General features: G+C 37.4%; 3 protein-coding genes across 7 annotated transcripts; all 3 read left to right on the forward strand.

Moving 5' to 3' along the window:
* The first annotated feature begins 1,085 nt into the window (after nucleotides 1-1,085).
* LOC111429653 (CRAL-TRIO domain-containing protein C3H8.02-like) lies at nucleotides 1,086-4,672 on the forward strand. 3 transcript variants are annotated; one of them, XM_023065594.1, is made up of 7 exons: nucleotides 1,086-1,369; nucleotides 1,702-1,854; nucleotides 2,181-2,327; nucleotides 2,828-2,980; nucleotides 3,502-3,624; nucleotides 3,979-4,093; nucleotides 4,381-4,672. In XM_023065594.1, exons 1-6 carry the CDS (start codon nucleotides 1,145-1,147, stop codon nucleotides 4,054-4,056), a joined length of 879 nt encoding a protein of 292 aa, XP_022921362.1. In that variant the 5' UTR covers nucleotides 1,086-1,144; the 3' UTR covers nucleotides 4,057-4,093; nucleotides 4,381-4,672. The 3 variants fall into 3 exon arrangements, with proteins under 3 accessions (XP_022921362.1, XP_022921361.1, XP_022921363.1); XM_023065593.1 differs by having other exon boundaries at nucleotides 3,979-4,082; XM_023065595.1 differs by having other exon boundaries at nucleotides 1,086-1,276; nucleotides 3,979-4,082.
* Nucleotides 4,673-7,334: 2,662 nt separating this feature from the next.
* On the forward strand, nucleotides 7,335-17,330 carry LOC111429758 (protein MODIFIER OF SNC1 1-like). Of its 3 annotated transcripts, XM_023065752.1 has the most exons (12): nucleotides 7,335-7,666; nucleotides 9,019-9,095; nucleotides 10,360-10,440; nucleotides 10,586-10,630; nucleotides 10,792-11,164; nucleotides 11,714-11,816; nucleotides 12,545-12,601; nucleotides 12,726-14,016; nucleotides 14,090-14,348; nucleotides 14,433-14,658; nucleotides 14,764-16,860; nucleotides 17,069-17,330. In XM_023065752.1, exons 2-12 carry the CDS (start codon nucleotides 9,064-9,066, stop codon nucleotides 17,098-17,100), a joined length of 4,596 nt encoding a protein of 1,531 aa, XP_022921520.1. In that variant the 5' UTR covers nucleotides 7,335-7,666; nucleotides 9,019-9,063; the 3' UTR covers nucleotides 17,101-17,330. The 3 variants fall into 3 exon arrangements, with proteins under 3 accessions (XP_022921520.1, XP_022921519.1, XP_022921518.1); XM_023065751.1 differs by having other exon boundaries at nucleotides 14,433-16,964; XM_023065750.1 differs by having other exon boundaries at nucleotides 14,433-16,860.
* A 251-nt stretch (nucleotides 17,331-17,581) lies between these two features.
* LOC111430132 lies at nucleotides 17,582-20,907 on the forward strand. The gene is made up of 5 exons (XM_023066301.1): nucleotides 17,582-17,991; nucleotides 18,488-18,560; nucleotides 18,820-19,203; nucleotides 19,568-19,911; nucleotides 20,127-20,907. The coding sequence occupies exons 1-5, from the start codon at nucleotides 17,914-17,916 to the stop codon at nucleotides 20,340-20,342; spliced, it is 1,095 nt and encodes a 364-aa protein (XP_022922069.1). The 5' UTR covers nucleotides 17,582-17,913; the 3' UTR covers nucleotides 20,343-20,907.
* The last annotated feature ends 12 nt before the right edge of the window (nucleotides 20,908-20,919 follow it).

Genomic DNA, 20,919 nt, shown 5'->3' on the forward strand with positions numbered 1-20,919 from the left:
GATCAAATCAATTCAAATATTTATTTATTTATTGAAATTTAATTTTGGTCGTTTGGGTTTAAGGAATTGCACATCGTGAGTCTGACTTGCAAAAAACGCGTGGACCCAATTTGGCCCATGTCCATCAAATTTTGTACGTCTGGACACCATTTTATAAACTGTGGAAGGCCCATTAGTAGGCCCATTTAATTTTTGTTTAATAAATTATTTAATAGTCAAAGCAGAAGATTTAACCCATGTAATAAGTTAATAAAAATACTCCTAATTTGAATTTTAAAATGTTTAATTAATATCTTCTAAATTTTTAATTTTTTTTAAATATTCTTAATATAATATTATATTTAAAAAAGATTTATTAAATTTAAGGAGTAATATTAACCTTCTTTACTTTTATAAAAAAAAAAAAAATTATTAACGTCAATATATATATTTATTGACAAAAAAATTATCTCTAAACTCTATAATGTTATTCTAGAAAGTTTATGAATATTTTTTTTAAGGTATTTTTTTTAGATATTAATAACACTCTTGACAAATTGAAGATATTTTAAAAATACTTTAAAAAAAATTGAAAGGAAACTCTTAAAAAACTTAGGGATATTTTTTTATACAAAAGGTAAAATTTAAATTTAAAGGTATTTTTATTAATTTAGCCTAAAAAGTGATAATTAGTTTTTTTAATTATTAATAATAATAATAATTTTGCAATGCATACCTAAACTCTTTTGATATGAGATCAAATTAAGTTAAATATTTTATAATGGGTTCATTAATTCTTCTCCTAATAAATATATGTTTGGTATTACTTTGATTATACTGTCATATCTGCGAAGATTTATTGTCTTCGAAATTATCGTATGCCTATACTTATTTTCCATTACGTGGATGATAGAGTATTATTAATAAAACTATAGTATTTATCGTTAATTATGTTATTTTTATTTTTTTAGTTCTACGCAAACATTTCCATATATTTGACTTTCTGGTCAATAACGTATGGTTAAATTAAGTGCAGTAAAAATAATTAACTATTTCCCAGCATCTTTTAATTATACGTAAACTATGCTGGTTTGGCGCGACTCCCCATCTCTACCTTCGCTGGCCTTCTTCTTTGCAACAGTTCATCTTCAATCCTGCTTAAGAAATGGCGGTACGTCTCAGTCTCACTCCACGCTACCCACTTCTCCCCACTACTTATCCAATTCCACCCAGAGCTACTCAATTCCGCAGATTTGCAGTTCAGAATTCCGTCTCCGGCTCCGATGAATCGCGCAAGGTACCATGCTTCCACTCATTATCTACCATTTCTAGTTCGCGTCTGCCTCACATTGCCTGTCGAGAGAGACCTATTTTCCCTGAGAATGCGATGGTCAAGTTTTGTATGATTGGATTCAAATTACGCCTTCGAACTTCTTTATGTTTGTGTCCGTGATTTGATGAATTTTGTGTCTGCCATCGTCTTCTTGTCACGAGGTTGCCTTAGAATTTTGCTGTAATGCGGTGCGAAAATTCTAGCATGCGAGCGTCTATCCCTTATCTGAGGAGAACTGTGTTTGCTTTCTGTCAATCGTTTAATATGTGTAACTGGCAGTTATTTGAAGATTGTGCGGCTTTACGTCTGGTTGACTGGGTTGCCTATATGTTTATACGTATATGATGATAAACTCGATAGCTTATGGTTCATGTTTTCAAGTGTTGCAGCTCGTGTTGGAAGTGAAGGAGAAACTCGAAAGAGAACATTCTAGTCTTCCTCTTGGTCGGAATGGACGGGACGATGAAGAGATGATCCTCTGGTTTCTGAAGGATCGAAAGTATTCTGTTGAAGATGCGGTTGCAAAATTAACGAAAGCAATTGTATACTCTTGAAACCTCACTTTTTTATTGTTGCATGTCTCTTGTTCAAGTGGCGTTACCAAAGCTGAATTTGCTGTATTAGTTGTTTTTTAAAATAAGACTAAACTAAATGTATTAGAAAAACGGGGTTCCATCTCAAAACCAATTCACTATAAGAGAAGTAACTCATAAATCTTACAAAGATTGTGAGGTTTCTTCATCTATTTGATCTTCACCAAAAAGTTTTGCATGGTTTATACTGAAATTTTAGCGAATGTTAGGAATGATATTGCCATGGAAGGCGTTGCATAATTACATGCATTTCATTGTCCCTTTGTCTCAAACAGAACTGGCGTCAGGAATTTGGAGTAGATGAACTGACTGAAAATTCAGTAAAGGGAATGGCTGAAACTGGGAAGGCATTCATCCATGAGTTTCTTGATGTCAATCTCCGGCCGGTACTCATAGTTGTGGCTTCCAAGCATTTACCTGCGGTAAGTTATCTATTGATATTTGACAAATTTTCTTGGTTTGAGTCAATTACCCAATCCCACCATTATCCATAGATCACTTTCAGTACAATTGTCTTCCTTTGTGATTGAGGATTTACTCCTTTGTCATTGTAATTTGAAAGCTTATGCATTGTATTGCAACTGAGAGAAACTCTGTTTTCTTATTGATCAAGAAGAAATCTCTCAGACATGTACAAATAAATTGAAAGAAATTTGCATAACAGCTGTAACTAAAATTCTTAGACAGCCGGAACTAATTTCAGTAAATTACAAAGGTAAATATCTAATAAACTGGCCATGAATCAATGATGCACCTATCCCACGAATGGTGAAGTTTGACAATATGACGTGTACTTTGACCTCTGTCCTTCCTCAGTGAAACTTGTTCTTATTTTTATTGTAAAATTATGTTTTTGTGTATAATCTTATTTGAATTTACTCTCTTAACATGAATTTTGACCTTGCTAATAACTTGACCGCAGGTCCATGATCCTGTTGAGGACGAGAAACTGTGTGTGTTCTATGTAGAGAAGGCACTGAGCAAGCTTCCACCTGGAAAAGAAGAAATACTTGGAATAATTGATCTGCGAGGATTTAGTATTGAGAATGCAGATCTGAAGTTCTTGACATTTTTGGTAATTTTACAAGCTGAAATTTTTCATTCTGAATATATAGTGGGAACTCAGAAAGAATATTTGCAAGTTTGTGATGCGATTCATATCTTAACAACTTGGTACTAGCCGAACTAATGATCTGTACACAATTTACACTTTTTAGCATCACAAGTTTTTGCTCACTTTACCAGGAAGAAGCTCTTGCTAAAATAGTTGTGCCAGTGAATCATTGATTTTAAGACATGAAAATTATATTGCATTTTACTTTTCCACAAGACAACAACTAGTTGGTATGCGTACCAGAATGGTAGCCTGCAGCTGCAAGGATGCTTCATTTAGTAATTAGCACTATAACTTAATTCATAGTGTGGAAAAGGGGATTTTCTTCCCCCCATTCCCTTTTCCCCTGAGGGAGCCCTCTATGTTTTCAGTTTCTGGTGGGTTAGGTGTCTGGACGGGGCCAAGAGATATTGTGTTTTGATGGCTTCTATGTCATTTGTCAGTTGTTCTTCTGATCTCTTTGTGCTCTTTTTTTCTGGCAGTTTGATGTGTTCTACTCCTACTATCCGAAACGGCTAGGTCAAGTCCTCTTTGTGGAAGCTCCATCTGTGTTCAGACCACTATGGCAACTTACCAAGCCATTATTAAAATCATATGCCTCTCTGGTATGCATTTCCATTTCTAAACTGCAGATTCAGCTCTAGCCATAAATCTAGATTAATAAATATATTAGATGCAAAGTTGACTAATCTCCCTGTTCAATTCAAATTATAGATTCCTTCACTTGCATGTTGAGTTTACTTTTCTTCTTTTGATTGTCAATGAAGAAATCTTGCATTTTCAAGTTTACTCCATCCGGCCACCAACCCTACACATCCTGAAGATGTTTCACCATTTTAGAAAACTACACATTAGGATTTGGTCACTTAAATTTTATTGAGCTGTTTGGAGTTGTTGCCTTCAGGCCCTTCCCTACATCCTATTTCTAATAGTTTCTGTAATCTTTTTCCTTTTTGAAGGCGAGATTTTGTTCCGTAGATACAGTCAGAAAGGAATACTTCACTGAAGCTACACTGCCTGCCATCTTTAGAAACTGAGGAATTTTGTCACTCTCGACAAACAGGTCCGAATTAGGTAGTATCAAGTCAGATGCTTACTGTAAAGATTATAAAATTCCACCTGTTCATAACAAGAAGAAGATTCTTTTGAATACATTTGATATTCACTTTGCTAATTGTTGGGGTTACATTTCTCCAGAGATGAAGGTCAATTAACGCTAATAGGCCCATGCAACTAATAAATTTCTGAGTTCAATATCATTCCTCATGATTCTCAGACATCTGATTGAAAACTGAAATGTATATTGGTATCTAATTTGGAATAGAGTTTACTTATTGAAAATAGGAATTTTGCATATTCAGGTCCTCTGCTTGCTGCTTCTGCAATATGGTGGGGACGGTCTGCTGAAGCAAATATTTCATACGAATGAATTTCTCCCCCTCAAGTTCTATGTTCTGATTCGATACATGACGGGGAATTCAGAGATTTTCAAGTATGGGTTCAAAACTGGAGTATGGAGGTAAGCGATCCCACCTAAAGGAAGTTCAAACACGTAAATTTTTATTCTTGTATCATGTTAAATTGTCACCAAGTGTACTTGATTTTTTTGAAAATAATCACATTTGCGTGCTCCCTCTAATTATCTAGATTTGTCCATTTGCAATTTTGTAAGGCTTCCCACATTGGCTAGATAAAGATAGATAAGGAAATGGTGGATACGGACAATAATTTTCATTCGCATGTGACCTTTTGGTAAAACTAAAAAGAGAAGTCATAAGCACTCACGTTCGTTTACTCAATAGTTATATAGGGTAGATTTATGTGCAGAAGATGGTAAAACTATGTATAGTAAACTGAACCATATATATCCTTAGGGCAATGAAGGTACTTTCTGTATTTTCTCTTATTGTACATACTTGAAATCATTCATATAAACTGCCGGCTAATATTCCTCTTTGCATTTTCTCTCTTCTATTTTTTGTATTCATCTAGATTGAGTATGCATTGTTGTGCGATTCTAACAATGTTATCTCTAAGATGAGTTATATATCTACCCTTCTCCTAAAGGAACGTATTTGGATTTTCATCTTACATTAGTAGACTCTATAAAACAAAATGAAAAGATAATGGCAATCGCCACAAATGACCATACTTGACCTCTCTTCCATTTGAGTCTATGTGGTATGAAAATGAAGACTTATCCTATTTTTCCTTATTAATTTCCCTTATTGCCAGTGTGAACTTTGGTCTCGAATAATAGCAGTTAAAAGTGATTGATGCAGGACATCCATCCAAACCAAAAGCACCAAATAGAAAGAAAACAACATTTAGAAAAGTGACTCCCCAGCCTCAGCTTTGCTTGTTTTTTAGATAGTCTCCAAAATATTCACGGTATAAGCAAACGGAAAACGACTGACATAAACATAAGATAGAGACATTTACTGGAAAAGGGAAAGTTCATATACTCAACTTTTGCCTGCCTATGTGAATGTGATGTTCCACGTTAGTTAGTTAGGGAGAAGAACAAAACACCATTTATAAGGGTGTGAAAACCTTCCCCCAGCATATGTGTTTTAAAGCTTTGTGGGGAAGCTCGAAAGGAAAAGTTTAAAGAAGACAATATTTGCTAGCGGTGGATCTAGGCCATTACAAATGGATACTAGAGCCAAACACCGAACTATGTGCCAGCGAGGAGGTTGTTCCCTGAAGGGGAGGTTGACATGAGGTGGTGTGCCAGTAAGGACGCTGCGCCCCGAAGGGGGGTGGATTTGGTGGCAGTCCCACATTGATTAGAGAATGGAACGAGTGCCAGCGAGAATGCTAGGCCTCGAAGGGGGGTGGATTGTGATGTCCCATATTGGTTGAGGAGGAGAACAAAATACCATTTATAAGAGTGTGAAAACCTTCATCGAGGAGTTTTAAAGCCTTGAGGGGAAGCTCGAAAGCGAAAGCACACAATTTCTGCTAGTGGTGGATCTGAGCCGTTACAATGAACCACAATGGGGGTCGTTGATTTTGTCACATCCTTCTTTTTAGGAAATTTGTCATTTGATTTATTGTTCTTAGATGCCTTGCATTAACGTTTGATTTTCAATTTCATTAATTACATTAAGAATGTGTGATCTGCCATTTCTAAAAGGAAATTATGATGAAAAGCCTATGAATATCTTTTTTTTCCTAAAATAAATGAGATGACAATATATGATCGAATAGAATTGGTTGTCTGATGCAATTTCGTTAGTTTGCTTATTTTGCCTAAGCACTTTTAGTACTGCAACCTCATATAAATTGTATATTTAATCCAACGATTTTCTACTTGAATTTTCTTACAGGTGTGGCCACAAAAAGTGGATAAGGACGTTAAGTAGTTTATGTTCTATCAATTCCTACTTTAGTAGTATGAATCACGTGATGTTGGTATGATTTTTCTCTAACCATGACTTTAAATTATAATTACAAGTGCGTCGGTTTGTAGCAAATAATAGATTTACACAATGATGTTGCATAGTTTCGAGATGGAATATATCTCAATTGCTTTAAGTCATATGGTTTAATTCTCATATTTTAATATACGTAAAGATGAATTTGTATATATAAACACACATATACATAATTTTGGTATTCTCATATTTTAATATACGTAAAGATGAGTTTATATATATAAACACATATACATAATTTTGGTGGGCAAGCACTCTCGCATATTGACGAGGTTATAGAATGTTTAATTTTCATATTACAATAGTATTGTATCGTTGAAAGATTCAAATCTTGAAATGTCAAGAGAGGTAATTATGTCTTAACCATCGAGCCATACTAAAGTTAGCTTCTTAACAAATGTACAATCATATCTCAATAGTAAGATCATATCTCAATAGTAAGAGATTTAAACCAATGAATATGGACGCCAAAAAAATTAGTGCCTTAAACTAGGCTCGAGTTTAGAATATTGAAATCAGCAAATAAACAAATTTCAAAACTACTTTATGATGTCTTCCTTTGTTTTATTTTTATTTTATCAAAGTACAATTTCATTAAGCGAAAAATGAATGGAACGTATTTGCATTTTAAAAAATAATTAAATCAATTAGGATATTAGCTATTAAAACATGAAATCTGAACAAAGTACGATAACTATACTCTCAAAGAAAATAAATAAGACATCTCACAGTAAAATTAAGTTTACCTGAACAACAAAAAGAAAAAGAAAGAAAAAAACTGTGAAACGCCCAAATGGGAAAGTAATTTTTGTACAGTTTATCATCTCATGATAATAAATTATGGGAATTATTAATTTCTAATATTATGAATTTATCACAGGCACGGCAAAGGCAAAAACATAAACACCTCGTCGTCCATCCTCCAACACCTCCGCTGCTATCTTCCTTTCCGCCCGTTCATTCCATATATTTTCGCTCCGATCGCAGGCCTATCACTCTCGAGTTCGCGTTTCTTATTTCCCGAGATCTCCTTGCCGGAACCCCCATCGCGATCTCCGACCGATTCTGAGGTTCCGATTTCTTGTTTTCTTCCCCGTTTTCTTATCCCTTCCGTTTTTCTCTTCCATTTCTGAAATATCAACCAGCTCCTTCAGCCCCATTCTTCCCTAGGTTTTGCACGGAGCATTTGAAGCCTGTTTCATTTCAGGCAAGTTGTTCTACGCAAATTTCATCATAAAATCGTCCTAGCAAATTTCGCGCGTTTAATTTTTGGGAAAGGGAAAACTAGTGAGACATAAGAAATGGATGAAGTATGGGTGCTGATGAAATTTTCGTATCTGTATATTCAGCTATTTTTCTTTTCCTGGACTCTAATCACGTTTAATTAATTAGCAAACTACTTGAGGCACTAGGGGTTTGCATAGTTGTTTGAAGTGTCGAAGCCGGACCAGTATAGGTTCTATTACTTAGTTATATTTCTCGTATTGCCTGTTAAAATTTCTCTATCGAGTTTTTAATTGTTTTGCACTTGCGTAGCCATGATTACATTTCTATATATATATATATATATATATATATATATTTTTTTTTTTCCATTTCGGTTTGAGTTCACCGGATGATAGAGCATGTTTAAATCGTGTCAGTGAGAACAGTTTTGAATCGTTGTCAATAGAGTATTGGTACGGACAGATTGTTTTTTCTGGGAATCAGAACGTGTGAAGTTTTAGATTGCAACAATGAATTTGAATTTGATGCAAAGAGGAGCTTCCAAATTTTTTGTCTTGGGCTATAGGATTTTAACCAATCTAGAGCTGAGAGAAAATGTGTGTGTGTGTGTGTGTGTGTGTGTATGAGAGAGAGAGAGAGAGAGCTCAAGACGATGTTGCACAGCTTGAGCCAGTTGGATACAGCAGCTAATTTTTGGATTTTTTATTTTTATTTTTATTTTTAATTTTTGTTGTTGTTGTTGATGTTGTTGTCATGAATCTAAAAGAATGATTGTTTAGTGATGGGAAGTCCTTTAAGCTGAATCTCCTACGCATTGATCTTGGATTCCCGAACCTAATCAACTGAGTGACCTATTACACAATAATTGCAGAGCAAGAGTAGAATTGTTCTAAAGAATCAAGCAATCGTGCATTGAGAAGTAATTGATGGATTAGTTTGGAAATGTAAAGATTCAATTTGGATATTGATTTAAACTTCAGAATGTAAAATGATGGCTACCACCAATATGAAAGGACCGATTTTTAGAATGCATAATTCAATGGCGCTGATTACTTATTTGATTATCTTGCATATTGTGGATTCTAGTATAGAAATATAAGAAATTACAAATGATCCGTGATGGTTCTCCATCTTAAGGTGGTTCAAAAGCAGAACGGAACTTTGTTGTTCTGTTTATGGATGAGTCCATTTGGGCTAGGCGATTGATCTTAACACTTGGATCGCTTTATTGATGAATATGGATAAATAAAATGTACATGTAAATTTCCACTGTATATCTTATAATTAATGTTCATAATTATTTGGAATCGTATTGATGGCATTTGCCCTCAGGTTGTAATAAATTTGGTTGAATGACCTTGCTACAACTGTTCAATCATGACGTCAAGTATGTTGAGTGGAGAAAGAAGGTACTGCATTGCTTCCCTGCTGTATTACTGCAACTTGCAGTGTAGATTTTTATTCATTTGGATTCATGGAATTCTAGTTTTCATCTATTCTTTTTTGCCTTTAAGTGTGACCATCATATGCATTCAGTAATTAGATTCTGTTTGGGTGAGCAACTGCATTAAGCATGGATGATAGATAGAGGTTTTCTGAAATCGCCTGAATTACCTACTGACATTGTTTGCTGTAACTTGTATCAATGCCTTGAATGAATATGTAGTAGTAGCACCAAACGTTTTTCCTATTCCCACAATTGTTGAGACATTTTTTCCCCGCAACTGTATGATTATTTTTTAAAATAAACAACATGGTAGATTACAGCTAAAGATTGGATTCAACCTATTCATTAACAAAATAGGAGACTTGCAAGTCTCTTCATAAATCAATGAAAAGTTAACTCTGTTTCTTGTTAAGAAAAAAGAGGAAATAATATCACTGAAATATTGTACAGGGAAGGAATGTCTAGGGGTCAAACCCTATCAATGCTAGGGTAGCTATAGAAAGGTTTTCCAGCTACCCAAATTAAATGCATAGGGTTTTTTTTTTATATAAAAAATGTTGTCGTTAGAACCTCAAATATAGGCATAAAATAATATTACTCCTATTCTCTTAAAGAATAGTGTAAATAGCATTCCACCTTGGAGTGATCATCTGTCTTTAGCAAGAAAGGAAAAAGAGGTTTGAACAAGGAACTCTTCAATGAAAGGGCAAGAGAATGGGAGGAAACCTTTTGGTTTAGTTAAGTTCCTCCGAACTATGGTATGTAGTGTGTTAATGGTGTCTGAAAGAAAACGTATCTTTAAATCGTTATCTACTTTTTGGTAGCTTATTATCCTACAGAATAGACACGATTATGGTAATTGGAAGGGGTTGGCATTCTCCATTTAAAGGAAATTCTCCTAAAATCTCCTCATGAAGCTTTATACCTTTTATCTATTGGCAAGTCAGATAAACGCTGAAATAAATGCAAAGTTTACCCCGCAAAAAGATGTGAATTAGCCATGAAGAATACTCCACTGAAGTCTGAAGGCAGAAGTCAAGTGGTAGAGTTTGTTGTTTGATTGCTCTTTTTGTAGGAAAATTGTTGGTGTAACAGAATTTGTCCTAGAAATAAAAATGGAATTGGTACTGGATTTTTAAACATGTTTGCTTTGTATTGAAAAGGTAATTATCTGATGGAGCCTAAAGTGAGTCCTTCAAACATCTTATTGTTTCCACACTTGGCAGGTGGACATCAGCCAGACGAGGTGGGATGACTGTTTTAGGAAAGGTTGCTGTTCCAAAACCTATAAACTTACCCAGTCAAAGGTATTTGCTTTGTTGATCAATTATCATCGTTGTGTTCTGTCATCTCAGTGTTGTCATCGACTTATTGCTATTAGATATGAATATTCCTATTCAACCTAGTAAACTGCTTTCTCTTTGAAACTATGTATTATGCCTCTTACTTCAGGTTAGAAAATCATGGTTTGGACCCAAATGTGGAAATTGTACCCAAGTGAGTATGCAATTATTTATTTGGCCACTACTCTCTGTTTCTAGCTTTTTCACGTGTTTTTATAAAATTTTAGCTAACTCATTCTATCACAAACCCTTTTATGTGTTTCCTGGTTGATTGTCTGCTTGATTGAATTGTGTCTATTTCCCCGCACTTGATAGGGGTACCCTCAGTTGGGGCAATAAATCAACTTCATCTGCAACGAATGCTTGGGGCTCCTCATCTGGTTCTCCAAATACAGATAGTGCTTCTGGTTCACCAAGCCATCTCTGTGGTCGCCCTTCATCTGCTGGAGGTGGCACTCGTCCATCAACGGCTGGCAGTGACAGGTCCCATGAACCTCATGCTAATGCATGGGGTCCGAGTTCTAGGCCATCATCTGCCTCTGGGCCTGTGACGTTAAGTCATGCATCACTCGCATCCTTGCGCCCTCACAGTGCTGAAACTAAATCTAGTAGCTCACAATTGTCACGATTTGCAGAGACTTCTGAAAATCCAGTGGCTTGGAATTCTGCTGTGACTATAGAGAAAGTGGTATGATGCTTGCAGCCTGTGTATTTATCTTAATTGTATACATTTTCCCAATTATGTAATCTTTCCTTAAAAATAAAAAAAATAAAAAAACAACTTTTATTAAGATAAATGATAGGACGATAAAACCTATGAAAACAAAGGCCTGAGCAACAAAGGGGACAAAAACACACCCTTACTGAAAAGAGCTTCTGCTGTCTATAATTAAGAAAAAAGGATATTTACAATTTTTTGGAAGGATTGACCCAATGAGAGATGTATGAAAGGGTCCCCCTTTCTTCGTGGTTAACCCTAGGGGTAAAGAAATAGCTTGTCTTAATATGTGGCCCAGATCCTAATTTATTTTTATATATTAATGGCCTACATGTATGCTACCAGAAGATGGGTTTGGTGGATAACTGTTTTAGATAGGTGATTTAGACACTACCCAATGTGGTCAAACTTGTCAATCCTTGGGAGCAAGTTATTGTCAACTGTTTTTCCTTCTAGTTTACTTTTCGTATTACAGCTTGGTCTGAAATATCTCATCCATAAATTTATATGTACATGTAGGGAGCGATGCCATGTAAGAGTGATGGGTTTTCTTTGACATCAGGAGATTTTCCTTCGCTGGGTTCTGAGAAAGAATGTGTAGGAAAGGATGCTGGGTCACGAGGTTCATGTTTATGTGTTACTTGAACTCAGTTTATTTTACCATTGTATTACATCTTGTATTTGTGAACTTGTTTGGTGCTCAATCTGGGCTTGGTCCACGTTAAATTAATGCTAGCTCATTTAGATTTAAGTATTAAAGGGATGCATCTTAATTCCTTTCAGGCCACAAATTTCTTAACTTGTTACCTTTAATACCAATTCTTATCAGTTTGAAAAAACCTTAAGGAATTTAGAGTTTTTGAAGTATCCATTGCATAGAGTTTGATCTTTTCTCTTGTATCTTTAGTTAATCAGCTTGATGTCGTTTTAAGTTACACCAGCCATGTGTAAATTCACTCCATATTTTGTGATTATAGCCTTACATCTCTTATAGCTCAGTGATTCTGTCTTTTGTAATTCCATACCATCTATGAAATGAAGGCTCCATGTCATTAAAAAAAGAGTTACACTATGCATATATCAATGGCTGTTCAAATATTATGTCACATTATTGCAGAGAAGTTCATGATAGGATGTCTATTGTAGTATTAGTGGATATTATTATGATTTTCTTGTTTGTTGCTATGGCTAGTCAAGAATAGTTCTCTCTTTGGTTCTCATCATGTTAACAAATAATGCCTTTTTTAGTTTCTTCTATATTTATTTGTTAAATTGAAGTAAGCACATTCCGTTACCTACTAGTGACGAAGGGGCATCTCTTGAAAATGACATGAATTTCCCGTTTCACAGATACTAGGTCTAGTGAAGGAGCTACAATGAAAGAGAGGACTGGAACTTCGGCAATCGGTATGTGGTATTTTTTTTCTAAATCAGGATGTTGCAATGTCGTGCCTCCTGCCTATTCCGTAAGTAAATTCTGCCCTTTTATCATATAGTATAGCTGCTTACTTGGACTGTCTTAAAACTTCAGATGACCCTAAAAATGTGACTACAAATGTTGAAAGTGCTAATTCGTGGAGAAGTGATAATCTTCCGCACAACGATGATGGGCCTAGGCCTAGTGTAGAGAAATGGCTGGGGCATCCCCATCCTTACCCTGGTGCAAATATTCCTCCCCCACATTATGATGCTTGGCATGGTTCTCCAGTAAACAATCCTCAAGGTGGTGTATGGTATAGGGGTCCTCCACAAGGAGGTCCTCCATATAGAACTCCAGTTGCTCCTGGTAATTTTCCTATGGACCCATTTCTGTATTATCCTCCACATATTCCCTCAGGCGGTCTTCCCAATCCCCAGCCTTCTCATGGAACTGGACCCAGGGGACATCATACTAAAACTGGAGATATGTATAGACCTCCTATGCATGATGGTTTTATTCATCCAGGCATGCCAATTAGACCTGGATTTTACCCAGGTCCAGTTACCTATGAGGGATATTTCCGTCCTCCCATGGGCTACTGCAATTCAAGCGATAGAGATGCTCCATTTATGGGAATGTCTGCTGGACCAGCTGGCCCTGCTGGCCCTGCTGTTTATAACAGGTACTTGGGCCAAGGCCAAATTGCATCTGAGCCTGCAAGTTCCCATCTGGTTCCAGAACAAGTAGAAGCTGGTCTTCCTTGTGATAATCAAGGACCATACAAGGTTCTTTTGAAGCAGCAGGGAAACTTAAATAGTAAGAACGAAGAAGAAAATAGGATAATCTCAACAACCACTAATCAGTTGATTGTTGAGAAGGATGACCAACAGAGGATGACTCCATGGGAGAATGACTGGGATCATAAAAAAGAAGTTGATTTGAGGAGAACGTTGGAGGTGGCACCATATTCTCAGGCTTCTGCCAACCAAGAAACTCAATCTGCTGAAAGTATGAAAGCCAAGTCTCATGGAAACGCGAAGATTGGTGATGGTTTGCAAGAAAAATCGGCTGCTGGTGGTGGTGGTTTCTCTGAAGTTCCCAAACCACTGGCAACTGCCACAAAAGATTCAAGTCTGATTCAGAAGATAGAAGGATTAAATGCCAAAGCCCGGGCTTCTGATGTGCGACATGATGTTTCACCTATTTGCAGGAGGGAGGAGCCAAATGAGCTTCAATTTAAAGATACACACTCTGATCATGTTATTGCCCAAGAAGCTAGTGCAACTGCTGTTTTTCCTGAAAATAGGGATTTTAATGAAGTCATAGACCCAGGCTCCAGTGAATTAAGTTTGTCCACTGTAGATAGGAATGTTAAATTATACGGTGGAGCACATGTCCACAGGTTTGCCCTAGTCCTGCTTGATTAAAATTGTTGGAAGATCTTGAGCAAATTTATTCTTTCTTCAAATCTGCAGGAGGCCTAATCGTGGAATGCAAGGGAGAAGTGATCATCATGGCAGAGGAAAAGTCAATACACGGGAGGTTGATGGGTGGCATAAAAGACCTCTGTTGGACTCCCCAGGCATGATGGCAACTCCCAACCAGGAAAGTTCTGTGCTTGCAAGAGACGACAATGCTATAGGCGCTATTAATAAGGCTGAGTCATTTTCTTCAGATAGCCATGGAGATGTACCTACTCCATCCATGGGTAATTCAAAAGATACTCAAGCTCAGGTATATGTTTAATTTATGTGGTTGCTAGTTCTTCTGTGTACTTTTTTTTTCCTAAAAACAATCGTTCTGTTATATTTTGATCAGCGCACAAAGATGAGAGAGCTAGTAAAGCAACGCACCAAACAATTGCAGGAGGAAGAGGAGGAAAGGACTAGAAAACAGAGGGCCAGGGCCCTGGCAAAACTTGAAGAATTGAACAGGCGTACAATAGCAGGGGAGGGTCTGAATCAGTGGTCTGAATATGTTTCTAATGATGCCATAAGAAATAAGATACAAGAACCTCAAAATCTTGATGACCCAAGCACGCGTGGTAGTACTATATCTGGAGAGTATACCACAGTTTCTGATCCACACGTGGTTGCTAACAATAGTGAGTCAACTATGGGCACTAATAAAAATTCTCCCATTTTATCAGGAGATGCCCAATCGAAGAAACCAAGTAGTAGCAGTAAGGAACAGGTTGTGGCACATAATCAATTGAGAACTTTGGAGCTGGAGGCAAGCATTAATGATGCAGTCCAAAAGAAGAATGCTTCGGAGGTAAATGGGGGCGGTGCATCCTTGAAGCACAAGCGTACAGGAAATAAACAAAAACCAAATATTCCATCTGAAAAGACTGAAAAGATTCCCCACTTAATTAAGGATTCAAAAGTTCAGACAGTTGTTGCTGACATTTCAGTTGTAGACGAGTCGAGTGCTATCATTACAGAACCTGTTGCTGAACATTCCACCCATGCAAGAAAGAAAAATAACAAGAGTGGGAAGAGCAGGCACAAAGTGGAAGAGACCTCGATATCTGCATCACCACCTCAAATTTCAAAAGAGGCAAATCTTACAACGGAATATGATAAACCAAAGGCTTCTCAATCGGTAATGGATCCACCTTCAGATCCACAACCGCCAATTAATGGAGATGAAAATCAGTCCAGAGAGCAGCTACCTCTGTTACCAGTTGTAGAAACTCTTGGCAAAGGTAACGGTCAGTGGAAGTCTCAGCATTCTCGCAGGATGCCAAGAAATGCTCAAAATAGACCAGGAGAAAAGATCCATGGGAGTGATTCTGTTATCTGGGCCCCTGTGCGATCTCTCAACAAATGTGAGATTACGGATGAAACTCTTCATAAAAATGAAGCTGGGGCTGTTACTTCATCTGTAAAGATTGATAATCAAGTGCAGAGTATGCCAAAGAACAAGCGAGCTGAAAGAGAGATATATGTACCGAAGCCAGTAGTCAAGGAAATGGCACAGCAAGGAACCATCCATCAAGATATTTTCCCCATGAACCAGGCGCAAGATGATAATAAGGCAGATTCTAGTTCCAAAAGTTCTGATAATACTCGACCTGCTGGTGCTGTTTCTGGTAATGTGGGATTTTCCACAGATCACAGAAACGGGGATGGTAGGCACCATAAACAAAGCAAGGCACATGCATCGTGGCGCCAACGGGGAGCCACAGAATATGGGCAAGGCTTACTAGACCAATCATCTTATGTTTCAAATGCTGCTGGTAGTTTTGTTCAAAAATCAACTGAATATCAAGTACCTGAGAAGGCTACTGGAAGCACCATCAATGAGTTTACGAGCCACGTTGATGAGTGGGATCCACCCGATGGATGGAACGATCCCAACTTCTCAGCCTCTATCCCAGTTGTCACTGCAGCTGTTGGGAGAGACCAGGGGGTGACAAGCAGGGGAAAACGGTCCCAATTTAAGGGGCACAAGGGTGTAGGGAACAATTTTGATTTGAATGAAAAGAAACTTAGAAGTGGAGACGATGAAAAAAATTCTTCCCAATCCTCAGTGCTCGGGGCAGATCAAAAAGATGTATTTGCTGCTGCCAAAGAAAATCGGGGTGTTGGGGAGCGTTCAACATCTCATTGGCAACCCAAATCCCGGATGGTTCAGCCCCACAATCATCAAAATAGCAAGCCTAGTGGTGATCAAAATGCTGAAGCTGAAGCTGGACAGACTAATAAAATTGGATCTAGGCCATTTTCACATGCCACAAATACGAGTGATGATGTGGCCCAAAATCAGTCCGATAGGTTTTCTGGTGCAAGAACCGTCATGGAAGAAGGACCAGATGTTGGTCCTCATGGGGCCAGAGTAGAGAAGAAAATTTACTCCCGCAAAGATCGTCCTTACTCCCCAGTCGAAGGTCCTATCCATACCGTTGAGGTTGCTCCAGCAAATACAGATACCAGACGCGATCAACCGTTGCCTACATTTTATCATAAAGGCGGTGAGAACAATAACCGCTTTGGACGAGGGCCAGAATCTCGTCGGGAAAGGAATTCCTCTCAACATCATAAGCAGCAGCATTATCCACCTGCTAATAGAGACAGGCAAAGACAAAATTTGCAGTACGAGTACCAACCAGTTGGGCCACATAATGGAAAGCCGAACATGGATAATAGACCTAAGGATACCACACAGCATTCAGGATCAAGGTACGTGGAGAGGGGCCAAGGTCAGTCCAGAAGAGATGGTGGGAACTTCCACAAGCAACAAGGTGGACCAGTTTGATTAGATGCCTATCATATTTAGCATAATTTGGAGATTCCAAATACATTCTCTTTATTTGACCTGCGCCACCCCAGTTTATATACATAGCAGGTCGATCATCTAAGGATCAAGTCGTTAAGAAATATTACTTTTCCAGTTCGTTTTTAATGGATTTCCTTTTGGTGAAAAGTCTAATATTTTCTAAATCTGAACAGTTGATGGTGTGGAACTGAATCGAGCAGTGTAGTAGGAGCCAGATTTGACGGTGCAGGAGAGAACTGTTTTGGAGTTGGACGGAGGGTGCTCGAACTTTGTTTATTTTGTAGCTTACTCTCATATGAACACTTGCATGAACTGTTTTGAAGTGTTTTTCCTTTTCCTTTTTTCCCACCTCCCCTCTCCTCTTTACCCTTGTACCTATGACATTTCTTTGCTGAACGACAGAATGAATTAGAGAAGCGTTCCGATTCTTCGCTACTAACGATCTATCTTTTTACAGTTAGGCCATAATTAGTTAACGAGAATGTAACCTTTTAACAAAGTTTAACGCCACGAGAATGAAAGTTTAAAAGCTCTAAATATTTTCTTTTAGGTGTCAAATATATATAAATCTCAATTTATTAAATATTTTTAAAATTTTAGATATGTTGTGTAATAAACTTTGTATTTGACCTAATTTAGAAGAAAGAAATTTATCCACACAAGGGGAAAGAGAATGAAGGAGTCCCATCGAGGATAGGCGACTAGAGATGGAAATAAGACGGTCAAAAATACATATTCTTCCATTCACCCGCCGTTTGAGGCTACCAATTCCAATAGACACACCGAAGGAGGCGGCTGCGCCTCTGTTGCTATATTGTTTTTCCCGTTTCCAAAACCCATTCTCCAAGAATCATCCAATTCTTCTACTTTCCCTTCATTTTGTTACTTTCTACAGGATTTTCGTCGTGCGTATTGATGAAATGTACTTCGAATCCAACGAGCTCTCATTGGACTTCATCGAAATGGATTACTAGAGTCAGTACTGGAGTTGGGTGCTAATTCTTTCTCTTTCTCGGACATGTCTGTTAAATTTGCTTCTCTTTCTTGTTCGGTTCCTTCTCCATCTTCACCCTCTGGCGCCCGGAGAAGCTCACAGGTGCTTTTTGGTTCTCTATTCGCTTTCTCATGCGTTCATGCTTTCTCTGAAAGTTAATTTGTTCTATAAATTCATGTTTCAACATTGCTGCCGTGGAGTATGAAAGCTAGTTGGTACGCTGTGGGTTGAAATGTATTTCGAAGCAAACACAAACTGGGCTTAGAGAAAAAAGCTTTGGTAAATTTAATGTAGTAGTAAGCAAACACCAGATAGGCTTTGGATTGTGCACAGGCGGCCTCTGCTGATTTTGAATTAATTACGTATTGAGTGTTTGTCTACAATGATTTCTCATTCTGTTATCTTTATTGAGAGCCTTGCTATCTGTAGTAACCTTTTGCTTTGAGATCTACTGACTAGTAAGATGGTTCTAACATGATAATCTTTTGATATTAAAATTGTTGTTGTCTCTTTGTGCTATCTCATCTAAAAATGTTCATTATTTTCTTCAAGACATCATTTGATTTAATGGACTCTGTGTTCTTATTTTGATTTCCAGCTGGGCTTTTCGCAAGCGTTGTATGGCATTGGCAGCCAGCAACGTAGTTTCCAGAGGTTAACGTTTGCTAAGGGTAGGACTATCTTTTATTCATTATAACATGCCATTTACTATTTACCTTCAACCTCAGGCTGTTTGTTTATATTCAAAATGGCTATAAAATGGGTTTATCTGGTTTCTAGACTTCTCATAACCACCATATCTATGGCTTAGTGAGATTCCTATTGTGACTTATTTCCCAAAATGTCTATTTTGTTCAAATCCAATGCCGAATGTTGTTTTTTAAACTACTAAACATTATGTTCTTGGTTCGCTTTTGTAATTGTGGATAGCTGAATCGTTCAAGTTAATGTATGGATTGCTGAGAAGATTTCCAAGGAGGCAAAATATTCTCTCTGCTATTTCAGAGGACCAGTCTCAATGCAGTGAGCAGGGTGAGCTAGAGCAGATAGATCAGCATCCCACTGATGAGGATATCTCCCTCGAAAACAACTCATTTTTACACTCTGACGAGTGTACTGGTGGGAAACCGGGTTTCATCTCGTTTTACAACCATTCTAAAGAAGGTTACCAGACTCGTCTGTCAAGCGTGCAAAGCAATCAACACAAATTCTTATGGTTTGTTGGTCCAGCTGTCCTCGTAGCTTCGTTCATTTTCCCCTCACTTTATCTACGGAAACTACTTTCAAATATTTTCGAGGACTCTCTGTTGACAGGTCAGTACAGTTTCTTATTTATATATATTGAGTAATATTGGCTGTGTGTATGCCCCTTATCAGCAAGAACAATGAAAGCCAAAGGAGACATTCTAGATTGACCATCTATATATGGCTTTTTATTGATATTGTGTAAAAGGGCCATTAAGGTCAGATGTTTTAAAAACCATTCATTCTTCAAGAACATTTAAGACAAAGGATATTATAGTAAGCAGTGCTCTTAGATCTCTAAGGAGTTCTGTAATTTCTTTACAAGTTCCATGTTCTGTTGAATGTTTACTTTAGAGCCTTTGACTCTGTTGGAAATTTTTAGTTGACATTTGAAATTCTCTATTGTAAACTGCGAACTATCTCCTGATTGCAGACTTCCTTATATTGTTCTTCACGGAAGCACTGTTCTATTGTGGCGTTGCGGTGTTTCTTTTTTTAATAGACCGTTCAAGAAGGCCTACTGAACCCGATACTGTGAGAAACAGTTATCAAACCCTGTCTAATCAATTTGGACAGCGGATCTCTTCTGTAGCTGCCTTAGCACTCAGTTTAATAATACCTATGGTCACTATGGGGTTAGTGTGGCCATGGACAGGCCCTGCAGCATCTGCCACACTTGCACCTTACCTTGTTGGCATCGTTGTCCAATTTGCATTTGAACAATACGCCCGGCGCAAGGAATCGCCTTCATGGCCTGTTATTCCAATTGTCTTTCAAGTAAGAATGTTCATAGATTATCATTCTCCCTCTACATCTTTTGTTGCCTATCACCTCCTTGCTGGATTTGCTTCATTTAGTTATTCTATGCAAAAATTTGTATATTAGTGTATCATTTCTGGTGACTATTTCCCTCTATGAATAATTTATATGCCCATCTTGTAGTACCTTATTCAATATCGTGGGGTTCGAACTGAAGAGTTGTTGTTAAACAGGTTTACAGATTGCATCAACTTAATAGAGCAGCTCAACTGGTGACAGCACTTTCATTTACCATAAAAGGAGCTGAAATGACTCCAAATAACTTGGCAATAAACAGCTCTCTGGGTACGCTGTTGAATGTTCTTCAGTTTCTTGGGATCATCTGCATCTGGTCTCTCTCAAGCTTTCTTATGAGGTTTTTCCCGTCAAATGCTGCGACACTGCAGTAAAAGCTCAAAATAAGTTCTTAATAAATTGTGGATCGTATTTTTTGTGCTCGTCTTCTGCTACATTAGAATGTCCATTGGAACATATATTGCTCTCTAACAGCAAGCAGAAATGCTTTCATGGGAACTTGTGGATGATGATATGATAAGGAGAGAATGAAATATTGAAGAAGATGGTGATTGTTGCTGTAACTTTTCATACTCTGTCAATTCCTTTGAATGAATGTTGTAGCAGAGAGAGGACAACTTTTGGTGCTATCTTCTCTTCTTCATTCAGGCCGCTGTTGGAATGTTCTACAAGACTTGATATTTATGGAACTGTTTTAGGAAATTTTTGGTTCTGAGGACAGAATTAGAGCTCTTATTGCTGGTTTCCATTAATATAGTAACTGTATCTGAATTACTTCTTTCAGGCATCTATCAGATTGAAGCTGCCTCTGTTACTTGTAAATGGAGCAAGTCTTTTCTTTTCTTTTCTTCTTTGATTGAGCTGAGTTCAATACTCATGGCCATAAAATTGTGATGAACTGTGATTTGATTGATTACATGCTCTTTATTAGTTGAGAATGCACAACTATGG

The sequence above is a fragment of the Cucurbita moschata genome, unplaced genomic scaffold (genome assembly GCF_002738365.1).
Source record: "Cucurbita moschata cultivar Rifu unplaced genomic scaffold, Cmos_1.0 Cmo_Scf00032, whole genome shotgun sequence".
Classification (NCBI taxonomy): Eukaryota; Viridiplantae; Streptophyta; class Magnoliopsida; order Cucurbitales; family Cucurbitaceae; genus Cucurbita; species Cucurbita moschata.